Below are 14,372 nucleotides of genomic sequence, written 5' to 3'. Positions count from 1 at the left end.
GGACTATGCATTGAGTGGACCTAGACCTGCTGCTCAGAGGAAGCCCATAGGCTGCTCAGTTTCTAAGTGGGTTCCCTCTGAAGGGGTACAGGGGCTGTCTCTGACATGAACTCAGTGGCCAGCACTTTGATCACCTCTCTCTGGTGGGTACAGCCTTGCCAGGCCACAGAGGAAGATGATGAACCCAGCCATGATGAGACCTGATAAGCTAGGGTCAGATAGAAGGGCAGGAGGTCCTCCCCTATCAGGAAACTAGGGAAAGGGCATAGGGGGACAAAAGGGAGGATGTGTGGGACTGGGAGGAGATGAGAGAGGGGGCTGCAGCAGGAATATAAGCTGAATGAATTGCAATTAATTAATTAATTAATTAATTAATTAATTTTTGAAATTTCAATACAAAATATCTACTTTGGGGTAAGGCCAGAAGATAGGAATTTTATAATCCATTTGATGGAACACAGTAATACAAGTTGAAAGAAAGTTTAGAGAGTGTTTTACTCAATCCCTGAGGTCCTTATAATTTAAGCAAATTTCACAAAGAACACACAGACAGGGTAAAGCCAAGACATAAACGCAACTTACCTGATGGCCAGTGAAATATCTTCTAAACTTTCTCTTTAGGCATGTATGTCTCATATGTGAATGTGTGTGTATGAGTATACATGTGTACATGTATATGCATTTGCAGGCACAGGTTGATGACAGGTCTCTTCTTCATTTACTTTCCACCTTAGTTTTTAAGACAGAACCTCTCACTGAGCCCAGAACCAATCAAAATGGGTAGAGTAGCTAAAAAAGCAAGATCTGGTTGGAGGGAACTCCTGTGTCCACCCACCTTCTCCCAGTGTTGGGACTAAAAACATGCTTTATAGTGCTTGGTTGTTACTTGAGTTATAAAGATCCAAAATGAGGTCTTCATGACTCAGTCTGCAAATTCTCTACCAAAGAAACATCACTGTAGTTCCTAAGAATTCTGATGCTGCCTTCACCATTCAAAAACTATGTGAGAAAACGCAGAAGACACTCAATAAATGTCACTAAGTAAATTTGCTTCATTCAAGTTCACCGAAGCGAGAACAATGACTGGACTATTTGGCTTGCTGTCATTGGCCTTTTCTACAATCAGTTTCATACTGCATTTACATTTTCTTCCTTAGAATAGGAAGTTGAACTTGCCAACGTAAAATGAGGACTTCAGGGCCCAACCTGGTGTTGAGGAATGGAGGGAACCTGTGCTTACCTGTCGGATGTGAGCTCCTTCTGGAGTTAGGAGATCTTCAAATAGCAGTTCGTCAGCCACCTTGTTGATATCGTTTAGCCGAGGTTCATTGCTCTTCAGATCCTGGATAAGAAAATTCACCCAAAGCAGTGTGAATCTTTTCCCCAGACATCCCATACCTGCTTGCCACCTGGGTTTGCATTTTTTAAATGTTATTAAAGCAAATGATATATATCATTAGTGATACACATGCTAGTCTCTCATTTTACACCATACTGTGCCCTTAAACAATCTGATACTAAACAGACAACCAAAACTTGCCATAAACGTCATTCATCTGGAGTCTGGAGCATATCCTAAATTCCTTAAATTATTTTCCTTGTATTAATTTATATCATCAGAGAATTTCACAATTTTGGTAGACTGTACATGTGTACACACACACATTATGTGTGTGTGTGTGTGTATCTCGCCACATGGAGAATAAGAAAAGAAAAAGATGGGAAGAAACCAGTTTATATACTTCATGCTAATAGAGACAATAGAATAAAAATAAGTGAAGAAAATTTGATAAAATTGTTGTCAGGAAGTAAATAGCAATTTTCTGGCTGTGAAAGCAGGTCACTTCTCTTTTCTTCTCTACTGCTACTCCATTTTTGAGTCCACCTCAGTCTGAGATTCTACAGAACGGGACATCAGAGAAGTAGTATTGAAGAATCATGGTGGCCCCTGCACTCTCTAGCAGATTTTGGAGAGTCAGGAGCTTGGGCTGAAAAGGTAGTTGACTAGTTTCATATATCATTGCTTTTTCTAATTGAAAGCTATGGGTATGTGAACTGTATAGGTCTCAAAAATGGTGGAGAATATGTAACAAATATGAAATAAAACACCTCCAAAATGACATCTAAGCAAAGTCTCCTCGCTTACCCTCTGGAACTCGTCAAACTTCTTCTGTAGTTCCCAAACATCATCCATTTCCACGCCAGTATTTTCTTCTTTTTTTTCTTGGATCCACTCCAGCATGTCTCCTGCCTCATAGGCCAGCAGAAACTCATTGTAACGCTGCAGCAGGCGACGCCTGCGTTCTTCGGCCCGTTCCAGGAGGGACTGGTACCTTAGTGGCGGAATTGCAGAGATAGAAAAATAATGGGTGGAGAAACAGAGAAAGTGTAAGAAAGTAGAGAATAAAATGGAGGAAAATGAAAGGATGTGCAAATTAAGATAAAATAAGTAAATGAGAAAAGGAATATACTAGGAATAATATAAACAATAAGAGCAGGCAGATGAAGAACACTTTATGTCTCCTGCACCTAAGGCTAAGGTAACATCCTGAAAGAAGGGGAAGAAAGATTATAAGAGCAAGAGGACCAGAATATGTGTGTCTCTTACACATAGCTTCCTAAACAAGACCGGGACAATGACAGTATCAACAGACATGCTAACACAGAAGGGGAACATCTCATGAAGTCAGGATTTTAGACAAAAACTAGAAGACTAACGACTGCTGAGAGAGGGAGAATTGGGCATTTCCAGGGAAAAGCCTTCTGTCAGCTATCCTATACAAAGTGGTCAACTGTGAGCATAAACACACAAGAAAAATATATTTAGGAGGTTGTACTTCTATGTTTGGTATCTATCTTTTTATCTTATATTATATTATCTATCTATCCATCTATCTACCTATCTATCTATATATGTATCTATCTACCTATCTATCATCTGTCGGTTGGTCTGTCTATCTAAAATTAAAAAAAAAAAAGCAGACCATCAATTTGAGATCAAGAGGATATGGAGAAATTAGAGGGAAGAGACAAAAAAAGACTGTGTAATTATATCTTAATTAAGTATCTTTAAAGCATCAATGGTTGGAGAGAATGGCTGGTAGTAGAATGAAAATTTACATGCCAACTAGATATGAAACATTATACATTCTATGGATGTCTGGAAGAGACTTTGATGGAAGCTCATCAAGGAGTCAGAAGACATGACTCTATAAAGTGTCTGAAACTGAGACAATGTCCCTAGGATTTCCTTTCTTCATATACAGAATAGTATGTGAAGGTTAACTCTTGTGGATTTACATTTCTAAACTGAAAGATGCAGGACCATGAGGGGAAAGTACTATTTTTCAGCCAACCCCCATGAAAGTCTCAGTCCCGTGCACTTACAGGGTCTCGATCTGCTGCTGGAGTTGAGGGATGTTGATTGGCTCTTCTCGTCGGTGCTGTGGGAACCCTGGCAGTTCATCAGGGGCCAGTTTCCTGACATAGACCGCTGGCACAAAGCCTTGGTGATCATCAGCTTCAACCTTCCACCAGTCCTAAAGCGAGGACAGATTCCCACTCCTTCTTTAATCCCTCAAAAAGCCCCAAACCATAAAGGTCTCCATTCTCTCACCAGTCTCCAGGGTCAGGTAAAGCTGGCTGATAAGGGGTAAGTGTCACTTGTTGGTGGCTCATACTTTCCATGGATTATTAAAAAGTCAAGGAAGAGTTGTAGGCATTGAAGAGGTCAGCCCTGATATCAACTAATCTACTAGCTGGTGCCAGGCAAGTGTGGCAGCAAGGTCTTCATGTGGGTCTCCAAACAGCAGGAGCAGGGTCTGTCTCTAATTCTGCTACCTGCCTTGAGATACCTTTCCCTAACTGGGCTGCTTCGTCTAGCACAATAGGTAAAGATGCATTCGCCTTGTCCTACTCTAACTTGATATACCAAGGTGGATTGATATCCATGGAAGGCCTTCCCTTTCCTCAGGAGAAAGGGAGGATGGGAGAGGAGAGGAGAGGGAGGGACTGTAGAAGAGGAGGAAGGGGAAGCTGCAATTGGGATGCAAAGTTAATTAATTAATTAAAAATGAGCATGTATCTGAGCTAGGTGGTTATGGCACACACGTTTAATTCCAGCACTTGGGAAGCAGCAGCAGATGGATCTTTCTGAGTTCGAGGCCAGCCTGGTCTACAGTGTGAAGTTCTAGATAGGACTGCTAGGGTTTCAAAAGAACAAAAACACCTATCTGGTAGAATCAGAAGAGAGCTGTGTAAGAACCATGTTGGAGATGATAAGAAAATTCAAAGGAAAATCACCTTGTTGATGGAACTGAGCAGAGTTAAGACATCATTCTTCTTCATGCTGACCTCTCTCCGGCTCCGAGCCTCAAAGTCATATAAAGCTATGACCCTAGCTTCCCGACCAGCCTCGTCCACGGGTGCTGCCTGCTGTTGCTGGAGGGAAGCAAGCAAACCAGATGTCAAGCTGCACACTGGAGCCTTTCCCTGTAAGGCTCACCAGTGCTGAGCAGTTTATAGAGTAACCCAGGAGAGGGAGCCTTGGCAGGAGTTCTGATGTGGCTGCCAGGTCTGATGACAGTGGTCCTCAGGGATTCCACACTGCAAGCATCTATCAAAGAGCTTGCAGACTGGAAAGTCTGAACACATTCAACAGCGTGTAGACTTTCTGTCAGAAGCACTGAATGCTCCACTGTTCTTACAGTGGAAAGGGTCATTATACTTCTTTGTGAAGATTCAAAAGAACCGCTTTCACCAACAAGGCAAAAACCTGAGAACGTGATACACTCTCCATCCTTCACTTTTTCCTTTCTCTGGCTCTTTACTAAGAAGATTCTCCCCACCTGCTTCATCCTTCATTTATTCTGTGAAGGAATTGTGAAATTTGTGCTTTAGAGACTCACAACCCATAGCAGAGAAATAGCAACAAAATTTTTAAAACTGTGAGCATGTTCCTTAAAATGCCTCTCTCTTTTAAGAAGTCACTGTTGCAGGATGCCCACTCTGTTTTAATTTCCTTTAAGTGTTGTTGTCTCCTAAGCATACCCCGTTCAGTTTCGTGTTGAGGGTGAATCTCCCCCTAAGGATCGTCTGACTTAATGCCCCTCGCTTGTTGCATTTCCCCACGATATATGAAACACTAGTATGTCTGTCTGTGTCCAGCCACCCACTGTCCACAGCCTGATACACAGACAAGCAGGAGTGCTATGGATCTGTGTTGCTAGTTCCAGTCTGTGTCTAGGCAGAGAACATGAATTCTCAATCTCTCATGAGAATGTTTCCTTAAACAGAAAAAGACATGTTTATTTTTTTCTTCTTCCCCTATATACAAGATGTTTTATCCTTTACATAATTCCAAGTTTCTCATTCTTGATTAACCTTTTCATCCACTTCTTTGCATTCCAACACTCTCATTCAGCCTTTTTTTTTAATTTTTAAATCTGTTTTCATGGATTATAAAAAATGTTTCTCTTTTCTGGAGCTCATATTTTGGGAGAACACTTCCGTTCTTTTCTACAGTGGTTGGTGGTCTTGTTTTCTGTTTATATATGTATTACATAGATTTAAAAAATATTTCTAGCTCCTTGAAAGACTAATTTTCTGATATGTTTATTTTAATTCAAGCCTGCATCTACATATTTAATAAATCTTGATGTTCAAACAAAAGCTAAGTCACAAAGCAAAGAGATTAAGAAGATAAAAAAATGAAAGAGAAAAAAAAAGAGAAGGGATTTTTTTAAAAAGGGCAAAGGAGAAAGCCAAAAAGTATAGTAACACACCTAATACTGTTAGGATAATCATAAGAAAATCTGTGCACCTCAAGAAGCCAAGCGAGAAGGAGTACCCTGCGTAGGAGTCCTTTTCTTCAGAAAGGCATATGAGATAGACATCGAAAGAGGTGAAAACAAGGAACAAGACAGGAGCTTACCCACAGAGGGCCTCTGAAAGACTCTATCCAGCAGGATATTAAAGCAGATGGTGAGACTCATAGCCAAACTTTGAGCAGAGTGCAGGGACTCTTATGAAAGAAGGGAAAGACAGAAAACCTGGAGGGGACAGGAGCTCCACAAGGACAGCAATAGAAACAAAAATTCTGGTCCTAGGGGTCTTTTCTGAGACTAATACTCCAAACAAGGACCATGCAGGAAGATAACCTAGAACCCTTGCACCAATGTGCAGCTCAGTCTCCAAGTGGGTTCCCTAGTAATGGGAACAGGTGCTGTCTCTGATATGAACTCAGTGGATGTCTCTTTGATCACCTCCTTCTGAGGGAGCAGCAGCTTTACCAGGCCACAGAGGAAGACAATGCAGACAGTCCTGATGAGACCTGATAGGCTAGGGTCAGAGGGAAGGGGAGGAGGACCTCCCCTATTAGTGGACTGGGAAAGGTACATGGGAGAAGAGGGAGGGAGGGTGGGATTGGGAGGGATGAAGAAGGGGGGTACAGCTGAGATACAAAGTGAATAAATTGTAATAAATAATTTTTTAAAAAAGAAAGTTTCCTTTGGCAAACATCTTTATAGATGCTAGGAAGAGGTTAGCACTCTTACCTAAAATATTTATAGAACTAGTATTTTATTGTCAAATTTTCTTGGTTTGTAGAAAAAAAAAGCCTGCAACTGAATTTCTTTACATCTATACCAAGAACAGTGATTGTTATCATAATCCATTTCTTCTCACCTGGCAGGCTTCTGCCTGATTCCTCAGATCCTTTATGCTGTTCCCAAATGCATTGAGATCTACCAGGAAGGCCTCATGCTTCTTGAGAAGGGCCTAGATTTATTGATAGAAAGATGATTAGAGCAAATATCAGAGAAATATGAGCAAATACCAGAGAAACACTTAGAACACCTGGGAGGTGCTTTGGCTACTATACTTAATGAATTATGTGATTGGGTTGAATCCTGCTAAGAGTCACTTACTTCTACAATAGAAAATCCCTTTTCATACCATTTTTTTTTTGCAAATCTCAAGGAAGTATCAGTAAACAAATTAATAACAATTTCAAAGTGTTTTCTCAAATCACAATTAAGTTAGCTTAACACAGATTTTAACCAAGGCATGTCACAGCTGTGAGTGTGGGCTAATGTAGACAATCCTATGGATAATGTTACTTCATAGAATTGGTATCAGCAAAAACTTAAAACACACACTGTTTCTAAGGTTAGTGAAATCTAAAAAGTCTTTCCATGTGACACTGGACAAATCATAGTAATGGATGTAAGCGGGAATGAAAATAATTATGATCCTTAAAGTTATTCCCTCCCCAAAATGTCTGTCTCATTTATTTCAATAAAGGAATTCAGATGCTCATTTTAAAGGCACAGTTGGCTTATGAACGTTCAGGGTGGTTCTGAGATATTAGTAAAAGTATAGATTTTGACCACAGACATTGAACTTTGGGACACTTGATGGAATTTTATAAGATTGGAAAATAATGTGATGCTCCTTTGGGATAGCTGTTAAATGTGGGTATATTACAGCAATAAATAAATAAATAGATAAATAAATAAATATCTAAGCAAAAAAAAAAAAAAACAATTGAAACTTTAGATAATGTAGCATTTGATGGAATTTGGTGAATATTCACAGGACCATGGTCATTCTACCCCACCTTACCCCAGCCGCTTCTTCATCCGCTCCATAGTTCCTGTTGTCTACAATGGGCTCTTTCTCTTTAATCCATGTTTCTGCTTCATGCAGATCCGCCAAGTACTGCTGGAGCTGGACATTGGCCTTGAGATCATTCTCCCGTCTCATCGCTCGAGCACGGAGAGACTCCATATTTTTGTTCAAGCTCTCAACTCTAGAAGCTATGTCTTCTGCAGCGAAGTGTCCTATGGAGTAGGTAGAGGCATGGTGAGTATGACCCTCATTCATAACTGCCACGTTCTAATCCTCATCAAACCAAGAGGCAAGAAGATGATGCCGAATTTAGTAAAGATTACATTGTAGGTCTCTGTTCTAAGTGAGATTGAGCAGCAATTGGTGAGGGACAGACATATATATGAATGAGCTGGTATAAAAGAAATACAGACACAAAAACAAAACACCAACAAGTGTTTTAAGACTCAGAGGAAGAAAATAATTATTTCTCTAGATTCAACAGAAGGACTAGCAGATCTCCATTCTCCCTTAAAAGCAGAAAATGAGAGAAATTGGAAATCACAATGATTTTCAGAGCATTAATCAAAAGTAAAAGAAATAAGGAATGCCCTAATGATGCTGCCCCTTATGCCCTGGATAGTTTAGAGGCTCTATGCTAGGAGACTAATCCAAGCTAAACCTGAGCTGAGGTGATAGACAATGTGAAATTAATGACAACTAGAACTTGTGAGGCAGAGAGCATCAGAGAAAGGTTTTTCCTGGAGTTGGAGCTTCAGAAACACTCAGTGAGGTATCTTATCGTGTCTGAGTGATAAGTCATTTGTATACGTGTTGAGAGATGATGAGAAAAGTTATGAAGGCAGCCATCCCACAGTCCTTAGGATGTATTTTACTCTGCAGATAGTTAAAACTGCAACTCAATAAACGTAAATGAAACCATCAAACCCAAAGTAGGGTCATTAGAAAGGTATCTTAGCACGGCACTCATCTCTAAAATAGTCCTGTGACACAGTGCACATGAAGAATCAAAATGAAGACCCAAAAAGCCCTATGGCTGTCACACTGAAGAATCAATAAGAGTGGTAAATGGAAAACTTTAAGAAGCTTGGTAAAGAAGAGTCACTGCTGAGAGCAGATGGCATCAGGCTTCAAATCAGAAATTGCAACTCTGAGACCAAAATAGTTGTATCTTTTATACTAAAAAAAAAAAGCCTATGTTTACGTGTAGTGAAAATATATTTGAGAAAATTAATGTAAAATAAATAAAGACTTTCAGATGAGCAGAGGCAAAGGGATTGACGGTTAGCTAGTTACACTACAATGGCTGTCAGAGGAATTTCATCAGGTCGGGGGGAAGCGGCGCAGACGGTAACCCTGCCCAGCACGAAGGAGCATGGAATAGCAGACGAGGTAAATATATAGAGACAACTCTCCTATTTCTCCATTTTATCCAAAGCTAATTAAAAATGAAAATCAAAATAATGCTAAAGCATCTGAAGATTTATAATGTAACAAAAGTAAAATTAAGAAGAGCAGGAGAAAGGGGAAAATGGAAGAATGCATTAAAGGTTGTTACCTTGCACATGAAATGTTATACTGTTTGAGGTAAAATTGTCATATCTTATGTATTTTAAATCCTAGAACAATCACTTCCAATGCTTTGCTCTCACAATCTCTATACAAATGTAAGCAATGTGGAATACATCTATTAAGCTGCCGTGAATATGATTATAATTATCAATAATTCCTATGTAAAAAATTAAACATAAAACTTTGAGGCACAAACTAATTAAAAGACAATCAAAATGATTGCATTGAAAAAACGTTGAGTAGATTTCAGAAAAAGGAACATTTCCAGGAACAAGGACGGATATTTCATCTTGTAGAAATTACAATTGTTTAGAATGACAAATACCTCAGCTATATTTGCATATAACAATCTTTCAAAGTATTATAAAATACAAATAGATGAGAATAGAATAAGAAATAGAAAAAAGCAACACCTATAGTCAGAGATTTAGAGAAAGAGTTTATTTCTATGGCAAGGTAAAATTAAAAACAAACACATGGTTAAAGAAAAATAAAAGAGAAAAATTCATTGGTTTGAATAACTTAGTTAAGATCTCAAATTTCCTCAACAAACTTTATTTCAATCTATACTTTTGAAAACTGGATATTAATTACTGATTAATTAACAGAGGAAAACAATAGTGTAACCTAGATTGCTTGCCTACACATGACATAAGGTGCACAAAACTAAATATCTGATTTGGAGAACGGAGGTTTATAAGTATAGATGACCAGTATGTGAACAGGCACTGAAGTTGCATGAAGTGGGAAATTTAAAGGGATGACCTTTTTATTATATTATTATAATATTTCCCTGAGAAGCAAAGCCTTTAGATATTAGGATGTTCTCACATAGAAAAAGTCTGTGTTTTATAAGGCTTGGAGCTTAGATTTGAATTCCTCAACTTTTATAAAGAAGTGCATTGATAAGGAGACTACAATTGCTTTATTTTAATAATTTGGGTTTGCAATAGAAAGCATTTAAAAATGTGTTTGGACGTCTTCTACAGCTGAATTGTAAAAACAGAAATCGGTATACTGCTCTATGGGAAACACTCAAAGAAGGTTATCATTAAATCGGAAAGTGAATGCCAGCTCTTTCTACATTCCCATTAAGTACTAAAGTTATCTAATTTTCCCCCAAGGTCTGTCATAGTGAGGCATTGGGCAAGTCAATCAGTGTCACACCTACCTTCCTCCACCATTTTGTTTCCCCTTTCCGTTATCACCTGAATGCGTGGCTCATGGCTGGCAATGTCTGCCAAAATGACTTCATGTCTGTTCAGAAGATTCTTGGCTACGACCAAGTCCTTGCCTACGGAGAAAAAAAAAAATCAAGGTTCGAGATGATCCCTGTGGATGGAACTTGCTTATAAAACATACTTCACCTGTTGCCTAACGTTAACCTCACACAAATATAAACACTGAGAACTGCATCCATCTTTAGCATCCCTACACCTTCACTATGCATCACCCCTCTACCTTCCAGACTTCCTTTACCTGTATTTGTCACTGCAGCAACTCACCAGACACTCTCCATGATATTTCCACAAGAATCAGAGTTTTCTATGACATTGATGTATACTGATCTCGCTATGGCCTTTCATATATGTTGCTCATACATCTCCATATAGTTCTCCAGTATTTGTATGTGTTTACTCTGTACATCGAGGCAACTATCCTGGAAGTTTAACTTATTAACTGGTAAGTTCTAAATTATAAGGCAATTGTATATCCATGCATCACGTTTGCATCTTTGTAATAGGTCTTATAGTTCTCAAAGGATCACCAATAATCCAGAGAAACATACTTGATTCTTTAAGCATTAACCATTACTTCTCAGTTAAGAAGCTTGAGGAAAAATAAATCATAGTTGAATCCTCAAAAAGCTAAGCACTCCAGGTCTTCCTAGAGGCCTGAATTGATGACATTGTTCATGTCTATTTTATAAGGCAAACATGTTGGCATGATTTTGAAATATGTAGACATTTATGGAGGTCAGGATAAAATTTCATGAGCCTGGGGTGAAAGAGCTGAGAGTAAACTTTTATTCTCTTGCTATTGTAGTTTTGTTCTCTCTATCTGGAGAAATTGATCCTTTCCTGATTGCTTAGGTGATTATGCTGTACTAACCAAGATGAGTAGAAGCTGCTGAGGGCTCAGTCTCCTGGATCCAGGCCTCCTCATCTTCAGAGTCTCTGCAAATCTGCTGTAGCTTCAGTAGGTCAATGAGTTTCTTCTTCCGAGTGGCCAATGGCTCCTTCAGAGCTTCAAATCGGGACACCAAGGACTCCTGCCTTGCACGCATGTTCTCAGCATCAGGATGGCCTATTTCTTCAAAATGTGCAGCCATGTCTGTAAGGGCGTCCACTTGATTCTGAGGGAGAGAGACAAAATGAGTTAAGAAATTATATAATTTATTAGAAATTGGTGAGATTTCCATGTGCTGAGAGGTACAAGCCCTGTTATTTTCATTTTCGCTGTGACACTAGGAAAGTCACTTCATATCTATGGATTCTAATATTTTTAAAAGATTGGTAAGATTGTATGGATGAAGAATTCCAGGATAGGCATGGAGCTCTTATGTTATAGGGAATGATTTTGAGACAAACTAATGTGACATGAGTTACAAATGACAAATAAAGAAGTGTGAAGGCTGTCTAGAAAAACCTAGGATTCTAGACTGAGGGGATGTCATGATTCATGGAAGAGTTAATATGTGCTGATGTTAGTCATCAGTTCCCTGTGGCACATGCTCAGGAGAATGAGAGGACATGGGAAATATTGGGAAAAGGCAGTTCTCCAAACTAAAAATGTCCGAATATCTTCCTTTGGTTTCCTGATCACTTAACAGGAATACTAATAATTGCATACTATGAAAATATACAAAGTAAATGTGCAGTTTTATACAATTTGCAAAAAATTGAAAACAAACCTGACGAGAGGCCACAGCTGACTCGAGAAGGCCGTGTTTCCTCAGTAGATTCTGCACATCAGCCAGGCCTTTCCCATAATCCTCAGAGGTAACCTGCCACTCCACCTCCTCTAGCCAGCGCTTCAGGTCTTCTGCATTGTTCTCAAACTGTAGCTGCTGGTTAGCTTCATACAGCTGAGTCCCTAGGGAAGGATATTCAGTAGAAGACATTGAGAATTGCGGCTGCTCTTTGAACACTGTACCACCATTCCTCAACTTAAGGAGGAATATGTTTTGATATTCCAAAGATAAAAATAAGAGAACAGTCTCACATTCCATTACAGAAGAAGTCATCTTACATGAATAGAAATTTGGCAGTATTTGATCTTAAATACAGAGATGTTTTCAGAACATAAATGATCAATTGAATTCTCTGGTAAAAATGTAGTTCTACTTGCTAGTTGTCAAGTCTTTTGGATATTTTCAATTGCCATTTGATACTCATTGTTCAGACCATTCTTTGGATGACATTCAAATCCAAACATCACATTTTCTAAAATCTGGAGTTGGGTAAGTTTAAAATTCTGAGGCTGTGATAGTGACCATCTCTCATCACAAACCAGGTCATTATTTCATCTTCTAGAAATGCCTTGATAATTCCCATTATATTCGGCTAACTCATTATTCAATAACCCTGTAGCCATTTGCATTATTATTCTTAAAACAATTACTATGTCTTCTTCTGTGAAAAGTAGCCGTGACATCTTACTGTTAAAGTAACATTATATTTTTCTCTAAGCCCCAAGTCAGGATGATATCCATAGAAACCAATATGACCTCCAACTTCTATAACCAAGTCAGAAACCTGTCTACAGATAAGAGTCATAACAAAGAATATAACACCAAAGAAAGCATCATTTGTAATAATTGCTGACAGACAAGTTATTAATTTTCAAATACAAGAGGCAAGATAAAACCTAAGTCAGAATATATATATATATATATATACTTGAAAACTTACAACAAGGTCTGATCCCTTTCTAGACAGGCAAAACAAGAGAAGCATCTTATAGAACACTTTACGATCAAAATAAACCGAACTATATGTGGTATCAATAACTTTTTTCATTTCTAAAGTCTTGGTTTTTTTTTTTGTTTGTTTGTTTGATTTGGTTTGGTTTGATTTTTCACGACAGGATTTCTCTGTGCAGCCTTCGCTGTCCTGGACTCACTTTGTAGACCAGGCTGACCTTGAACTCACTGAGATTTGCCTGCCTCTGCCTCCCTCAATACCGGGTGAGCCACCGTACCTGGTCCCATTTCTAAACTCTTAATGTCAATTTTAATGCTTAATATTATGACTCATTTATATTTGTAATTTTTAGAACCAAAATACATAAAAAATAACTCGAGCATATTAGATTTAGATACAAAGCCAATACTAAATTCATGGCTTTCAATATTTCAACTTTTATTCAAGAAAAGAAAATCTAGCAGAAAATTTAAGAAAAAAAAGTTTAAAAAAACCCAATGTAAATAAAGAAAATATTTAAAGGATTAAATATACAATGTGATATATTTAGTGCAGATTTAAAAATGTTGATGACCAGATGACACAGAGAAGCAAATGGCTTCCCATTGCAATAGTTCAACAAATAACTTGATGATAAAGACAGAAATAGAAGATTTAAAGACTTAAGAATTGAGTTACCCTTGAGCAAAACCTCTGCTTCTAACCTTTTTGGGCTGTTGCCTCCAGCAATTCCTTCCAGAGGTTTGCAACCTCACTTAAGCGAGTGGCCACTGCATCAGAGGCATAGTGATCATTCTCAATCATCTCCTGGCCAGTTTTTTCCAGATTATTGAGCATTATCTCGTTAGCTGCCAACTCCTCTTCAAAGTCCTGTTGCTTTTGGACCCGGCTCTTCAAATTCTGTACATCCTGTGTGAAGACCAAGGAAACAATTGCTTGAAGAAGGAAGGTCAGACATTTGGAGGGCAACCAGAACCAGACAATAAGACTCTGTATATAAAAATCCAACTGGAATTGTACCAGAAGCTTCTCTCCATGTTCATTATCATTCTTAGTGCCAAACAGTATCAATCAGACTAGGAGAGGGAAGGTACCAAATGTCTTACTCAGCTATGAACTCTACTATCTGTAACACTAACCTGCAGGATAAAATGTGGCTATTGTTGAAATAGTGGCAGGATTGCCATAGGTGTAAACAACCAGTCTCTGCTTAGATTGGAAGCTTGTTCTCCAAGAGGGAACTCA

The 14,372-nt window shown here is 38.6% G+C and overlaps 1 protein-coding gene across 1 annotated transcript in view; it reads right to left on the bottom strand.

The window, feature by feature from the left end:
- Positions 1 to 14,372, bottom strand: part of Spta1 (spectrin alpha, erythrocytic 1) — a 73,301-nt gene that overhangs the window by 32,192 nt on the left and 26,737 nt on the right. The window contains exons 15-24 of the mRNA XM_060364724.1: positions 13,832 to 14,036; positions 12,116 to 12,297; positions 11,314 to 11,557; positions 10,373 to 10,495; positions 7,624 to 7,841; positions 6,685 to 6,777; positions 4,303 to 4,440; positions 3,388 to 3,539; positions 2,147 to 2,333; positions 1,241 to 1,342 (exon numbers count right to left, since the gene is read on the bottom strand). Of these exons, the coding sequence (XP_060220707.1) occupies positions 1,241 to 1,342; positions 2,147 to 2,333; positions 3,388 to 3,539; positions 4,303 to 4,440; positions 6,685 to 6,777; positions 7,624 to 7,841; positions 10,373 to 10,495; positions 11,314 to 11,557; positions 12,116 to 12,297; positions 13,832 to 14,036 (1,644 nt within the window). The remainder of the gene's footprint in view (positions 1 to 1,240; positions 1,343 to 2,146; positions 2,334 to 3,387; positions 3,540 to 4,302; positions 4,441 to 6,684; positions 6,778 to 7,623; positions 7,842 to 10,372; positions 10,496 to 11,313; positions 11,558 to 12,115; positions 12,298 to 13,831; positions 14,037 to 14,372) is intronic.

The sequence above is a fragment of the Meriones unguiculatus genome, chromosome 11 (assembly GCF_030254825.1).
Source record: "Meriones unguiculatus strain TT.TT164.6M chromosome 11, Bangor_MerUng_6.1, whole genome shotgun sequence".
NCBI lineage: Eukaryota > Metazoa > Chordata > Mammalia > Rodentia > Muridae > Meriones > Meriones unguiculatus.
This window is presented reverse-complemented; position numbering and strand designations above follow the sequence as displayed.